The sequence below is a fragment of the Phocoena sinus genome, chromosome 14, assembly GCF_008692025.1.
Source record: "Phocoena sinus isolate mPhoSin1 chromosome 14, mPhoSin1.pri, whole genome shotgun sequence".
NCBI classification, from domain to species: Eukaryota; Metazoa; Chordata; class Mammalia; order Artiodactyla; family Phocoenidae; genus Phocoena; species Phocoena sinus.
In genome coordinates this window covers 12,130,037-12,145,634 of record NC_045776.1, presented here as the reverse complement: position 1 = coordinate 12,145,634, position 15,598 = coordinate 12,130,037, and the positions used below count along the sequence as shown (strand labels likewise).

The 15,598-nt window shown below is 41.5% G+C and overlaps 1 protein-coding gene across 1 annotated transcript in view; it reads left to right on the top strand.

The window, feature by feature from the left end:
* Window positions 1-15,598, top strand: part of LOC116739053 — a 64,720-nt gene that overhangs the window by 25,606 nt on the left and 23,516 nt on the right. Inside the window, exons 13-16 of the mRNA XM_032603107.1 lie at window positions 1,412-1,529; window positions 5,610-5,752; window positions 8,526-8,681; window positions 10,767-11,168. Of these exons, the coding sequence (XP_032458998.1) occupies window positions 1,412-1,529; window positions 5,610-5,752; window positions 8,526-8,681; window positions 10,767-11,168 (819 nt within the window). The remainder of the gene's footprint in view (window positions 1-1,411; window positions 1,530-5,609; window positions 5,753-8,525; window positions 8,682-10,766; window positions 11,169-15,598) is intronic.

The following is a 15,598-nucleotide window of genomic DNA, read 5'->3' as shown; positions in this document are numbered from 1 at the left end:
AAAGATTCTTAGCATGGAATTGAATCAACTTCTCTTCTGCTCTGATGGTTGAGACACCCACAGTGCAGACCATGAGTTCATCTTCAGTTCAGATGCAAGGGCTCCTCAGAGGAGTCAACTCCAAACCAAGCCAAGCATTTACTTCTTTCATGTTTGTCCATCACATCCTTTGGCACACTTCAGAAGAAAGCCAGAGGACCCAAGCGCCCAGTGGGTAAGGAGTAAGGAAATTGAATAGGGAGAGGGACAGCAACAGGAAAAGTCAAGCTATCTTGTGATGTCAAGCAGTGTTATCCCTGCCCGTACCCAGTGAATTCCGGGGAGCTCAGAACTTGGGCTTTGCTATTACTAAAGGCAAAAAAGCAGCCAAGTGAAGTCTTAAAGGCATTTTTATTACTGGTAGTCTCATGCACTCAGGTTTGATTCATTAGCAGGAGAGATGATTGAGCTGGGTGGGCACTTGGTAAAAAGAAGCACGCAGAGATACAAAATGGTACTCTTCTAAAATATCCACAAGCCCTAGCTGTGCACAGAGAGGTTGATCAGAACCCATGAGTCAAGACAAGGAATAGGTACCTCGAGAATGTTTACGTTTTCTTTTTACTGGATTATAAATTGTACAGAACGTAGACTTCATAATCTCCAAACCACTGCCTGGAAGCTGAATTAACTCAACACTTTTTAACTGCACACAATTCCTCCATAAAGTAATAAACAGAAGGAATGCCACAGCTGTCCCGGGGAATAAATTATGTTTCAAGGCAGGTGCCCTTCTAAGCAGCAACCTTGGTTATAGCCCATTTAGGATGATGGCCACTGAGGGTAGCATCAACAGCCCGAAGGAAGAAGCCTGCTTTTTCCCTTAGAATACCTGACGAAACCTTTGACCGGTCTTGGAAATCGGTTTCCATGGCAGCCCATAGTTTCCCTCAGAAGCCCTCCCCAGGCTCTTGGGTGTTTAGAGTCCATAGACGGCAGCTGCCAGACCCAGGGTTCTTAATCTGGCTCCATCTCTACCACAGAAAGCCCAGTACTCCTTGGCTGGAGTCGCTCCTGGGATTCCTAGAATGGTCCTCCTTTTCATCCCAGCCCCATTTCCCAAGGACGAATAAAAACAGATGAAGATGTGGAGGCTCCAGAGCTGTGGGAGACGGGCCTTCCTTCCATACCTGCCGCTCTGCATGGCTAGTCCGTGCCTAGCTAAGTTTACCCAGGGCGGTGTTTAGTTTCTAACCAAAGCTGGAGTGTGGAAAGATTGAGGGGAGCAATGGGGTGGCAGTTTGCAATTGTCCATCTAGCTGGGGTTTTTTGTTTTTTTTTTTTTTTTGGATAATCTAAATAGAATTAGAATCAATCTAAATATTGATTCTGGAAAAATTCTACAAAAGGAGATTTTACCTATATCTTCCAGAAATATTTACAAGACATGAAAACATACTTTGGCTCAGAGCCACAGTCTGTGAACTTTATGGAAGCTTCTGACCAAATCAGAAAGGAGATCAACTCTTGGGTTGAAAGCCAGACTGAAGGTAAGCCTTCTCCAAGGTACTCAGCAGTGCGCTTTCTCCAAGTATTGCTTTATTATTTTGAATTTGTGTTATGTATAAGTATAGGCGTTCCTTAAATAGAACTGTGGACACATTCTAAACATTCAAAACATTTGTTTTATTCATGCCCATAATTTTTGATTTATAGCTTTTGCAATAAGTCTTATCTAAAACAGATAAGACAACCATTTTACCAAGTAGACAAGAAAATGATCAGATTCCACTAATTCCAAGGAGGACTCCAGGGATAAAAGGCAGAAAAATGCAAAACAGGAATTTTGGAATACTGCTGCACTTGTGGTTTCTTAAGAAAAATAGCTGCTGATGAACAATGAAAATGTGGCAGTAAATGTACTACATAACCTTAAGTGATTTTCAAAATAGGTCATATATTAGCTTAGAGTATGGGCTGAGCTCTTGTAACAAAGAGACCCAAAATACAATATCTTAATAAGATAGAAGTTTATCTCTGACCTAATAGTCACAAGGTAGATAGGCATTCTGTTCCATGAAGGCATCCAGAGACCCGGACTAGTGGGTTAGCTCTGCCATCCTCGAGACATGGCTTTTATATTTGTCTAAGGTGATTCTTACATTTGTCAGTTTTACAGTCAGCAGGAAATAGGGAAAATAAAGCCTCTTTGCTTTTAAGCGGATGCCCTGAAACTTTCACACACCAGTTCCACTCATATCCCAAATTTGGATACATGGCCCGTTTTATGCTCTGGTGACCAACCTGTCCTAGTTTGTAATAAAGGTCTTTAAAATGTAGTTTTTAGCTGGGTAGCCACATGCTACCTAAAAGTTAAGCATTCTATTTCTAAAAAGGGGATAGTAGAGGGATTCTCATAGGCGATTTAGCAGTTTTTCAGTATGATCCTTATTTTAGAAATGAGGAAGCTGAGGCTTTAGAGAAACTGTTACCAAGATCAGATAGTTTAAAGCTTCAGAAATAGGACTGAAATCTGAGTCAGTTTAGCTCTGAAGTCTGAAGTCATTTCAATATTCCACGCTTCCTTTTCAATCGATATGTCTGTTGATGGTCCATTATATCTCACAAAGAAATACCAAAGGTGTAATCGCTAATGAATATTAATGATCAAGCCTTTGCTTTGCAGCAACGAACATGGAATGTTTAGATAATCCCCCTCCCCCCAAACTTGAGAGTTCATTTGTATATTCCTGCCAGATATGCTTGCAGAGGGTCCCACATACTTCAAACTCGACATACTGAAGTCATATTCAGAACAGCTTATCCACACCTTGTCCTCTCCGTGCACTCATTCTCCATCCCGGCGGATGGGTGGCTACCACACACTTGCCCAGATCAGAAGTCCGAGAGATACTCTAAATTCTCCCTTTTCCTTTGCCTCCTCCTGCGTGTTTCTGAGTTCATCTTTCCTTTCCAATCTCTTCCTTCTCTGCTCTCGGCTTTGTCATCATTTATCTGTGTTAATGCAATAATCTGTTTCTCATCTTGCTCCCCTCAAATGCAACCTCCATTCAGCCATCAGAACGACCTCCCTAAAATGTGAATTCGACCAAGTGGGCCACGTACTCAAAATCCATCATGGTGCCCCACATCCTACAGGATGAATTCAAGCTGCCTAAACTGACATAGAAGGTCCAACAGGACCGTGAAGTCTTGTCTGTCTCTCCACTTCAACTCTTGTCATTCTCTGACTCAAAGTTGATACTCAGGAATTCTAAGTGGCACAGAGTCCCTGTGCTACCTCACGACCCCATGCATTTGCTCATGTGTCCCTTCAGTTCAAAACACGGTCCCCTCCCCTGCCACTCCTAGCCCCTTCATGGCCACTGGATAACATCTCAGGAGTTCCCTCAGGCATAATGTCCTCCCCTGGCTCCCAGGCTGAGCTCAGAGCCTTCTTGGTTGCTCCAAAAGCCCCCTGTGGGAACCTTTACCTTGACACTTACCACGTTGTTATTGAAATTAACTGTTGAAGTCCCTGCCTCCCCCACTAAACTCAAGAACACCAAGGGCAGTAATACTATCTTATTTGAGTTTCTGCTTTGAATCACTAACAGATAACAGCCCTGCTCAGGGTAGCTATTCAGAGCAATGTTTATTGAAGTGAACTGAGGAAGTTGGCAGCCCTAAATTCTCAGTTCCTTTTTCACTGGACTAGTGACTCAGAAGCCATGGTGAGGCAAGAGTGACCATTATCCTTAACTTATGCCTGATTTGGATTCATCTAAAAGTAAGTCTGTTTTGAGAACTACAGATTAGCTAGCATTTACAGAAAGGAATTACTTGCACTGTTCCAGTTCACATGAGGACCAAATGTGATTCTATAAGCAAAAGCACATTGTAATATACAACACAAACTCAATGTAGTAGAAGTAGGGGCAAGAATAGTGCTGGAGGGCTTCCCTGCTGGCGCAGTGGTTGAGAGTCCACCTGCCGATGCAGGGGACGCGGGTTCGTGCCCCGGTCCGGGAAGATCCCACATGCCGCGGAGCGGCTAGGCCCGTGAGCCATGGCCGCTGAGCCTGCGCGTCCAGAGCCTGTGTTCTGCAACGGGAGAGGCCACAACAGGGAGAGGCCTGCATACCGCAAAAAAAAAAAAAAAAAAAAATAGTGCTGGAGATGAACTAAATCTCAGCTCTCAAATTCCTACCTAGTGCCCACTCTGTTCTCTGGAAGACAGGTGGGGACCCTACAGACAGGAAGGCGGGGAGCAACTCATCTGCTATCTTTCGCCCCAGCAAAGCCTTTCTGAGCTGAGTGGAGAGTTATTGTCTGACACGGCGTAAGCTCGGTTTGCATAAGGATCCTTGCCGTGCTTCCCCCGCACAGGCGACACACTCGAGGAGCATGACAGGATCCATCTCTCTAGATCAGGGGTCCCCAACCCCCGGGCCTGGGCCTGTTAGGAACCGGCATGCACAGCAAGAGGTGAGTGGCGGGCAGGTGAGCAAAGCTTCATCTGCCACTGCCCGTCGCTCCCCGTCGCTCGCATCACCGCCTGAGCCATCCCCACACCCTGACTCCCAGCCCTGGTCCGTGGAAAAATTGTCTTCCACAAAACCGGTCCTTGGTGCCAAAAACTTTGGGGACTGCTGCTCTAGATTACAGAGCTGTCCGGATCTTCCTGTGATGACAGAAATATGCCATAAATCCTAGGGCTGCCATAACAAATTACCACCAACTGTGTGGTTTAAACCAATAGAAATATATTCTCTCATAGTTCTGGAAGCTGCAAGTCTGAAGTTAAGGTGTTAGCAGGGCCTTGCTCCCTTGGAAAGCTTCAGGGAAGAAACCGCTCCACGCCTGTCTCCTAGTTGCTGATGGTCATTGGCAATCCTTGGCTTGTAGACACATCTCTCCAATCTCTGCCTCTGTTGATACATAACTTTCTTCTTTGTCTCTCCTATGTCTCCATGTTTTCACACTCTGTGTGTCTGTGTCCGAATTTCTGTCCCCTTATAAGAATACCAGTCATTGAATTAGAGCCCACCCTAATCCAGTATGACTTCATTTGAACTTGACTGCATCTGCAAAGACTCTGTTTCAAAATAAGATCACATTCACAGGGACCGGAGGTTAGGATTTAACATATCTTTCTGGATGACACAATTCAGCCCACAAAAGTAATATTCTCACAAAAATTTATAAACTAAATATTATCTTGAGGAAGCATCAGACAAACTTGAACTGAGAATTGAGCATTCTACAAATATTTTTCAAAAGTATCAAGGTCATGAAAGACAAAGAATGAATGAGGAACATGAAAGACAAAGAATGAATGAGGAATGAAAGAAAAAGACTAAAGGGGACTAAAAGGAAATGACAACTAAATGCAACTTGAGCTCTTGGATTGATTTCTGGTCCAGGAAAAAAAGAACTTTATTGGAAAAACAGATGAAATTTAAATAGAATCTGTTAATAATATTCTATTAATACTAACTTCCTGGCTTGGATCATTGGTGGATACAAGATGTTATCATTTAACGGTATTTCATAATCATCATTTTTATGTATGACGTTTCACCGGGATGTAACTACATCATTTGAAATCTGTCCTTTTGCTCTTTTAGGAAAAATCCTGAATCTCCTACCTGATAATGCTGTGGATTCTGCAACCAGAATGGTTCTGGTAAATGCCCTTTACTTTAAAAGAATCTGGGAACATCAATTCTTGGTCCAAAATACCACAGAAAAGCCTTTCAGAATAAACAAGGTAGGAACCTGTTAATAACCAGTATGAATTTTTACACGGCATTGCAAAGGGAATTCTATTTTAAACTTATTCTCTCTGACTATATGCCCCTGTAAACTATGGCTCTTACTAGGGCAGGGATGACTGTGCTAAAAACCCCAGTTCCATCCTACCTGGAAATTCCCCTTTCATTATTTTTTCTCTGAAAATAGACTATTCACATATTTTATTACTCAGTCCTTGCTGCAACTATGGTAGAGTAGGTAAGGTAGTTATTACATTTATTTCTCAGGTTAGAAATGCAGCATGGTTAAATGACTAGAGCCATGCTTAAGTTGAAGGCTTCCAGGACCATAACCCCAAACTCTTCGCTTACTAGTTCTATTCTTGTTCTATTAAGGCAGTACCACCGTGTACCAAACTCTTACCCTTCCATAAGAAAAAGAAATAAAAATTTAAAATCTTATTTCTTTCGTTAACGTTTCCTTCTGTGTTAGGACACAGCACACTTGTTTTTGATGACTTCAGCAACAAGGGAGACTAATGGAAGCTGACAGATACACCTAAGGGCTGGATGTGGCTGGGTCTTGGGACGAGTGGAAACAAGGATTCAAATGTTGTCAGGATTCGTTCTCTATCTTTCCAACTCTGTTTCTCCCATTATTCTTCTCTCAGCCTGAAGTCTAACTTCCTCTGCGGCCCGGTCCACAAAGGCAGAACATGGCTACCCACATCTCCTCTATTCTACAGACCAGTCTGATAGGTCTCATTCCAAATTCCTAGGAAAGGAACCGATTGGCCAAAGATTGTTAACATATTTTGGTCCTGGGGTGGATCACCTCACATAAACAGTGCTGCTGAGGACCTACTGCTGTAACCATATGGTTGTGTGCAATAGGCGGTTTTCAGATAATTGGTGGGGTAAAGATGGGGAAGGAACTGAACATATAACGCAATGGGCTAACTAGAAATGTGCTGGATAGTTACTTGCCTTAATATATTCACCAGGAATTTTCAGATGCAAGTGATAGAAAAGCATTCCAAACTAGCTCCAGTAAAATGGGCATTGTGTTAGCATTAGCTTATGAAACTAAGAGGAACTGGGAAGTCTGGGAGTGGGATCTTTGAATCTCAAACATAATCCATTTTCTCTGCCCCACCCCTGACCCCTCCTTTTTGCCTTCATTCTCTAATACTAAAGATGGAATTTATCCATATGACCAGGGACTATGACAGCCCCATATTCTAGCTTCACAACCCTACTACATAGACAAAGTCTTGGCTGCTAGCTCAAACAGAATGCTCCCAAAGAGGACTCCGGTTGGTGCCATTCATACACTTATCCTTGAGACAATCACTGTATCACAGAGTATCCTGAATGAACAGCCCTGGTCACATGGCCACTACCTTAGCAGAACAGTAGGATTTTGTGCTGGACATTTAGCTCCACATAGAGTGGATAAATAACATATGTCTACAATGTCTGAATTGCAGGGTTTTGCTTTTGTTTCACCATTGGCTTTACTAAAAATTCATAATGTCATGTATCTACCATTACAGTATCATACAGAATACTTTCATTGTCCTAAAAATGCCCTGTGCTCCAAACATTCATCCCTCCCTCTAAATCTCTGGCAACCACTGATCTTTTTACGGTCTTTATAGTTTTGCCTTTTTCAGAATGCCGTAGAAACAGAATTGCATAGTATGTAGCCTTTTCAGACCGTCTTCTTCCACTTAGCGATACGTATTTAAAGCTCCTCCATGCCTTTTTTATGGCTTGATAGATCATTTCACTTTGTTGCAGAATACTATTCCATTGTATGGATGTAGCAGTTTGTTTATCCATTCACCATACTGACGGGCATTTCGGTTGCTTCCAGTTTTTAGCAATTATGATTAAAGCTGTTATAAACATTTGCATGCAAGATTTTGTGTGGACACGTTTTTAACTCATTTTGGTAATTACCCAGGAGCACAGTTGCTGGATCACATGGTAAGACTGTATTTAGCTTTGTAAGAAACCACCGTACTGTCATCCAATATGGCTTCCATTTTGCATTCTCACTGGCTGAGAATGTCAGTTCCACCCTCGCTAGAAGTTTATGTTATCAGTGTTTTGAACTTTTAGCCATTCTATTAGATCTGTAGTAGTGGTATCTTCACTGTTTTAATTTGCAAGTCCCTAAGGACATAAGATTGAACATCTTTTCATATGCTGTAGGTCTGCCTTTGGTGAGGTATCAGTTCAGATCTTTCGCCTGTTTTTAAAATTGGGTTCTTTGCCTTATAACTGTTGAGTTTTAAGAGGTCTTTTCAAATTTTGGATACCAGTCCTTTATCAATTATGTGTTTTGAAACTCTTATCTCCTAGTTTACTGCTTGTCTTTTCATTCTCTTAGTGAATTTCAGTTTTATGATACTAAAATACCCTCACACAAAAACAAAAACCACAAATGTGTGTGTGTGAAATGCACCTTACTCAGTTTCGGAATCATTGGCATTTACATAGTTTGCACAAGACTCTTTTAAGTGTTTGGTAGAATCCAGCTTGCCATGATTTATAGAGGATGCCGTAACAGTGTCAGAGGAAGAAACTCCCACATCATTTATTGATGATGTTATCCAGTAGAACACAGATTTCCAGAAAACAAGGTTTGAATAATTTTATTCCGCATTTAGCAGAGGATCACTAGCTTTGCCAGTGTCCCAGACTACTGGGAACCAATGATGCTAAAGAATTAAGGATTTGGTGGAACACCTCCCCAGTGACTTTGCTACATGTATTCTACAGACTACAAGCAAACCCGTGCAAATGATGTCCATGAAAGAAAAACTTCAAGTATTTTACATAGAAAAGCCACAAGCCATAGGCCTTCAGCTCTTCTATGAGAACCGGGACCTCAGCCTACTCATACTACTGCCGGAAGACATCGGTGGGCTGGATCAGGTAAAGGGGTCTGCCTGTTCATCCCTACCGTCTTTCCTCTCCCCTTTGGTAACAAGTTTATTTCCTAGATCTGTGAGTCTGTGTCTGTTTTGCATATACATTTATTTGTATGGAGAAAAACTTTAAAAAAAGACATCAGTCTGTCTGACACGAAGAGGGTTCTAGTGTTTATCCCTCCGGGGAAAAACATAAAGACATGATCTCCCAGTTCTTTAATTTCTGCAGAGGAAGGCAATCAACGTACCTCGAGCCCTAGGTACTGTATTTTTACATCATTTAAGCTTTACAAAACTTTGTCAGGTTGATATTACTATCCCTCAGGAAGGTTAGGTAATCTATAGACATCTTTAGCATAGGGGAGTCACACAAACAACCACACAAACAACAGATAGAGATATTTATTGTCAGTCACAAAGCTGTGTGGATTGATCATATCAACCTTTCAGTCAATATAGGTCTTTCTTCTCCTTCCGATAGGACTTACCTAATTAATTTTTTAATCACTTGCATTAATCTAGCCTTAGACATATGTTTAAAAACATTAAATGGATTACTTTTTTTTTTTTTTTTGCGGTACGCGGGCCTCTCACTGTTGTGGCCTCTCCCGCTGCGGAACACAGGCTCCGGACGCGCAGGCTCAGCGGCCATGGCTCACGGGCCCAGCCGCTCCGGGGCATGTGGGATTTTCCCGGACCGGGGCACGAATCCGCATCCCCTGCATCGGCAGGCGGACTCTCAACCACTGCGCCACCAGGGAAGCCCCTAAAACATTTTTAAAAAACATTTTTTATCAAGTTAACACTCTTCAGGAGATATAGTCTGTATCAGTGCATCTTCAAGTATTATTTAAGTTGTTCATCTGTTAAACTTCTCTTAAGCCTGACTTTGGTCTGACCACATTTCTGAGCAATTTGCATGTCTAAACTGAACACTAGTTTCTCATGCAACAAGTGTTCTGTCGTTCTTTACACTGCGCCTAATTTCTTGTGTGCCAGATTCTTTAGGTTTCCACCACCCTACTAGTGTGTAGAAAGATTTCTAAATAGTGTCATAAGATTTGTGAAACTGGAGAGGATAGTAGAAATAAGACCAAGTGTGAATACTAAACCATTAGAGTTACACCCTTGAAAGATAAGCCTTTCTTTTTAGAAGTGCAGGTTCCTGACCTGAAGATATTGTCCCTTACTGCACATAATTTACAAATATGTCACTGAGAGCAATACTTGGATCTAGAAAATTCTTAAAGTAGCAAAAGCATGTGCTTTGAAACAGACATGTTATTTAAAAAACCAAACATTGTTTATCATATATATGTATGCATATGTGTATATAATATATATTTATTGTTTAAAAATTTTTAAATATAAAGAAGAGAAAAAGCACCCTCAAAACCACTATTTAAAATATCATTACTCTTGGGACTTCCCTGGTGGTCCAGTGGTTAAGACTCTGCGCTTCCAGTGCAGAGAGCGTGGGTTTGATCCCTGATCGGGGAGCTAAGATCCCACATGCCAAGCAGCGTGGCCAAAAGATTAAGAAAAAAAAAAAAGTCATTACTCTTAAGATTGGAGGATTTTCCTTTCTTTGTTTTTCTTTCCTTATTTTTTCGTAGTTTATAGTTACTAGTTTCATATTGGCGTGATTATATAGACATTTTACCTCAGATTTTGTTTTCAAGGAATTGTCTACTATGTTAATAAAACTAAAGTTTTTTTTGTGCCCTGGCATACAACATGTCCTAGAGTATATGCTTTTGTGTTGACAACACCTAAGTGTATATTTATATTGATGTATTTGCATGTGTAGTTGATGTCTTGCATATTATCATAGAAGTACTTCCATTTCGTATCAAGGTCTAATCTAGAAAACCTATAACCTGAGAACTATTAATCTGCAAAATGATTCTGTCAAGGATGTGTGGAGGATCTCATTATAAACAAAGAATTTCCAAATGTGTGTGTTTTGTTACCTTTGGTAATAGGAGTGACTATAATTCATTTATATAATATCTAAAGGTCTCACTCAACGAATAGTTCTCACTCCACTCTGAAATTACTGACCCTTTCTTCCTTGGCTCCAAACTAGCTGGAAAAAGCCATCACCTATGAGAAGCTGAGTGAGTGGACCAGCGCAGACATGATGGAGTTGTGTGACGTGCAGCTGCATCTTCCCAAGTTCAAGCTGGAAGAGACTTATGATCTCAAGTCAACCCTGAGCAGTATGGGGATGAGCGATGCCTTTAGCCAGAGCAAAGCAGATTTCTCAGGAATGTCTATGGAGAGAAACCTATTTCTGTCCAATGTTTTCCATAAGTCTTTTGTGGAAATAAATGAACAAGGTACAGAGGCCGCAGCTGGTACTGGGAGTGAGGTGAGTTTTCGAATTAAACTCCCCTCCGTTGAATTCAATGCAGACCACCCATTCCTCTTCTTCATCAGGCACAACAAAACCAATAGCATTCTATTTTACGGGAGATTCTGCTCCCCTTAAACCCTGCATCTCTCTCATCAAACAAGAGCATCTTACAGTGTGAAAAATACACATATGATGGAAAAACACAATTATAATAAAAACCAGTTTATAGCCTGGCTCTTTTTAACACATAAATATTAGCAAAATTATCTTGAAATAATATATTCTAGTTATCCTATCATGCCTATATAGCTAGAGAGAATGGCAAATTTAACTTTTTTTTTTTGCTGACATTCAGTTTTATTATTTTTTACATCTTTATTGGAGTATTAATGCTTTACAGTGTTGTGTTAGTTTCTGCTGTATAACAAAGTGAATCAGCTATATGTATACATATAACCCCATATCCCCTCCCTCTTGCATCTTCCTCCCACCCCTCTAGGTTGTCACAAAGCATTGAGCTGAGCTCCCTGTGCTATGCGGCTGCTTCCCACTAGCTATCCATTTTACATTTGGTAGTGTATGTATGTAAATGCTACTCCCTCACTTCATCCCAGCTTCCCTTTCCCCGCCTGTGTCCTCAAGTCCGTTTTCTACGTTTGCGTCTTTATTCCTGCCCTGCCACTAGGTTCATCAGTACGTCTTTTAGATTCCATATATATGTGTTAGCATACGGTATTTTTCTCTTTCCGACTTACTTCACTCTGTATGACAGATACTAGGTCCCTCCACCTCATTACAAATAATTCAATTTTGTTCCTTTTTATGGCTGAGCAATATCCCATTGTATACATATGCCACATCTTCTTTATCCATTCATCTGTCTATGGACATTTAGGTTTAACACATTTTATCTTAATGTGACTTTTATTTACATTTCAGAAATTTGGTTATTCAATTGAATGCCTTAAAATGCTTGAACTACCTGGTCACTATTTTCATTGTCACTTATTTTCACATGCATCATTTAGTGAAGAAAAAAATCTTTACAGAGGTGATATATTGACAAACAAGAATTTTCTCAAGACTATTACTCTGATGGCTCATAAATTACCACTGTAAAATTAAATCCCCCTTTTCTGCTATTTTAAAAATACTTATGTTGACATTAATGGAAAAACTAGTGAAATCCAATGATATCTGGAGTTTAGTTAATAGTAATGTACCAACGTTGGCTTCTTAGTTTTAAAAAAATGTTCCACTGTAATATTAGAAGTTAGCATTACAGGAAACTGTGTCAGAAGTATATGGGAATTCCCTGTTTTATCTTTGTAACTTTCCTGTGAATTTAAAATTATTCCAAAATAAAAATTTTATTGGAAAGAATTACTACGTATGAAAGTTGTCACATTAACATCCTTGCTTTTAAAAATCATAAGCTAGAAGACTAGATTTCCAATTTATATAAATGTGTATTGTCAGTTATAAGAAGATATCCTTAGTAAAACTTTATCTCCATAAAATTGGCTGTGTTTTTCTAATTTCTATTAAAAATGCTCTTACGCAATGGCTCATTGGTAGTCTCATCTACTGTTATTCTAATTTTAGAGACTGAGTCTATCATTCTAGGCTGCTTTTTCCATTTTAATCTACTAAGTGAACGATATGATCTGATATGGATCCAAAATGAATGGTGTATAAACTAGTATAAGAAAATGTATTTTCTGCATCAAATCTTGGTTTGGTATAATAGAATAAAAAAAATGATTCTATGCTTTAGCTCCAAAGATAGGAAATTGTAATATATATGACAATTTATCATATCATTATAAAACACTTTGCCTCTATCCATAATACCTCACATTAAGTAACAATGAAAGAAATCCCCTGTGTCTGTGCTACTAAATTAAAAGTCCTTAAGTGTTATGTATCATGTGGACTCATAAGAAAAGTAGGTGACAAGTGAACGGGGAGCATGGAAAACAAGCCAAGATAAAGGAAGACCAGAGTAACTGTGTGTCAGAGGCTGACAATCAGAAAATATTAAACACAGTATTTTTCAAACAAACAAAAGAGGTAAAAAGGATGATACTAGAAACTGCAGGTTAGTAAGATGCATTCAGGCAGTCATTCATTTAAAAAATGTTTGCTGACCATCTACACTGTATCAGTTGATATTTGGGGCATGAAGACTACACTTTTTTTTTTTTCCAAGGATTTATTGTATTTTATTTATTTATTTTCTCCAAATTTTTTTCTATTTCAGTATCACTCCTTTTCCTCTTCTTTTCTTTATGTTATTATTGTCCTACAACTATACACCTTTATGAATTATAAGCCCATGAACAGTTTCATAATTATTGCTTTATGCAGCTATCTTTTAAATCACATAGAAGGAAAAGTTACTAACAAGGATAAACTTATGCTGTCTTTTATACATATTTACCTACGTAGCTACTCTTACTGGTGCTCTTTGTTTCTTTGTGAGAATTATTGTTACTGGAAGACTACACTTCTGAACAAAAACAGACTCTGGTGTCCAGTCTCTTGGAGTCATGGAGCTTACAAACTGGTGGGAGAAACGAACTCAAAGTGGATGTCAGTGCAAGGAATGATTGCAAAATAAAGTGCAGTCATCTTGGAGACACATGTACCTGTGTGTGCACATGCGTATCAGGCTTTTTCAATAATGAGGCTTAAAGTATTTGCTGATGATATTTGTTTTCCTCGCTTAGTGCAAATGTATATAGCCTATCTTTTTAGGAGATTAACAGACCTTAGAACAATAGATAATAATCACGGTCTGTTGAGAGCTTCCGGGAAGATGGCGGAAGAGTAAGACGCGGAGATCACCTTCCTCCCCACAGATACACCAGAAATACATCTACACGTGGAACAACTCCTACAGAACAGCTACTGAACGCTGGCAGAAGACCTCAGACCTCCCAAAAGGCAAGAAACCCCCCACGTACCTGGGTAGGGCAAAATAAAAAAGAATAAACAGAGACAAAAGGATAGGGACGGGACCTGCACCAGTGGGAAGGAGCCGTTTCCACACACTAGGAGCCCCTTCGCGGGTGGAGACTGCGGGTGGCGGAGGGGGGAGCTTCGGTAACGCGGAGGAGAGCACAGCAACAGGCATGCGGAGGGAAAAGCGGAGAGATTCCCGCAGAGAGGATCGGGGCCGACCGACACTCACCAGGCCGGGAGGCTTGTGTGCTCACTCACCGGGGCGGGCGGGGCTGGGAGCTGAGGTTCGGGCTTCGGTCGGAGCTCCGGGAGAGGACTGGGGTTGGCGGCGTGAACACGGCCTGCAGGGGTTAGTGCGCCATGGCTAGCCGGGAGGGAGTCTGGGGAAAAGTCTGGAGCTGCCAAAGAGGCAAGAGACTTTTTCTTCCCTCTTTGTTTCCTCGTGCGCGAGGAGAGGGGATTAAGAGTGCTGCTTAAAGGAGCTCCAGAGACGGACGCAAGCCGCGGCTAAAAGCGCAGACCCCAGAGACAGGCATGGGAAGCTAAGGCTGCTGCTGCCGCCACCAAGAAGCCTGTGTGCGAGCACAAGTCACTCTCCACACCTCCCCTCCCGGTAGCCTGTGCAGCCCGCCACTACCAGGGTCCCGGGATCCAGGGACGACAACTCCGGGAGAACGCACGGCGCGCCTCAAGCTGGTGCAACGTCATGCCGGCCTCTGCCGCCGCAGGCCCGCCCCGCACTCCGCGCCCCTCCCTCCCCCCCCACCCCACCGGCCTGAGTGAGCCGGAACCCCCGAATCAGCGGCTCCTTTAACCCCGTCCTGTCTGAGCGAAAAACAGACGCCCTCCAGCGACCTACACGCACAGGCGGGGCCAAATCCAAAGCTGAGCCCGGGGAGCTGTGAGAACAAAGAAGAGAAAAGGAAATCCCTCCCAGCAGCCTCAGAAGCAGCGGATTAAAGCTCCACAATCAACTTGATGTACCTGCATCTGTGGAATACCTGAATACACAAGGAATCATCCCAAATTAAGGAGGTGGACTTTGAGAGCAAGATTTATGATTTTTTCCCCTTTTCCTCTTTTTGTGAGTGTGTATGTGTATGCTTCTGTGTGAGATTTTGTCTGTATAGCTTTGCTTCCACCATTTGTCCTAGGGTTCTATCCGTCCGTTGTTTTTTTTCTTTTCCTCTTAATAATTATTTTTTTATTTTAATAACTTTATTATATTTTATCTTACTTTATTTTACTTTATCTTCTTTCTTTCCTTTTTCCTTCCTTCCCTCCTTCCTTCCTTCCTCCCTCCCTCCCTCCCTTCTTTCTTTCTTTCTTTCTACTTCTACTAATTCTTTCTACTTTTTCTCCCTTTTATTCTGAGCCATGTGGATGAAAGGCTCTTGGAGCTGCAGCCAGGAGTCAGTGCTGTGCCTCTGAGGTGGGAGAGCCAACTTCAGGACACTGGTCCACAAGAGACCTCCCAGCTCCACATAATATCAAACGGCGAAAATCTCCCAGAGATCTCCATATCAACACCAGCACCCAGCTTCACTCAACGACCAGCAAGCTACAGTGCTGGACATCCTATGCCAAACAACTAG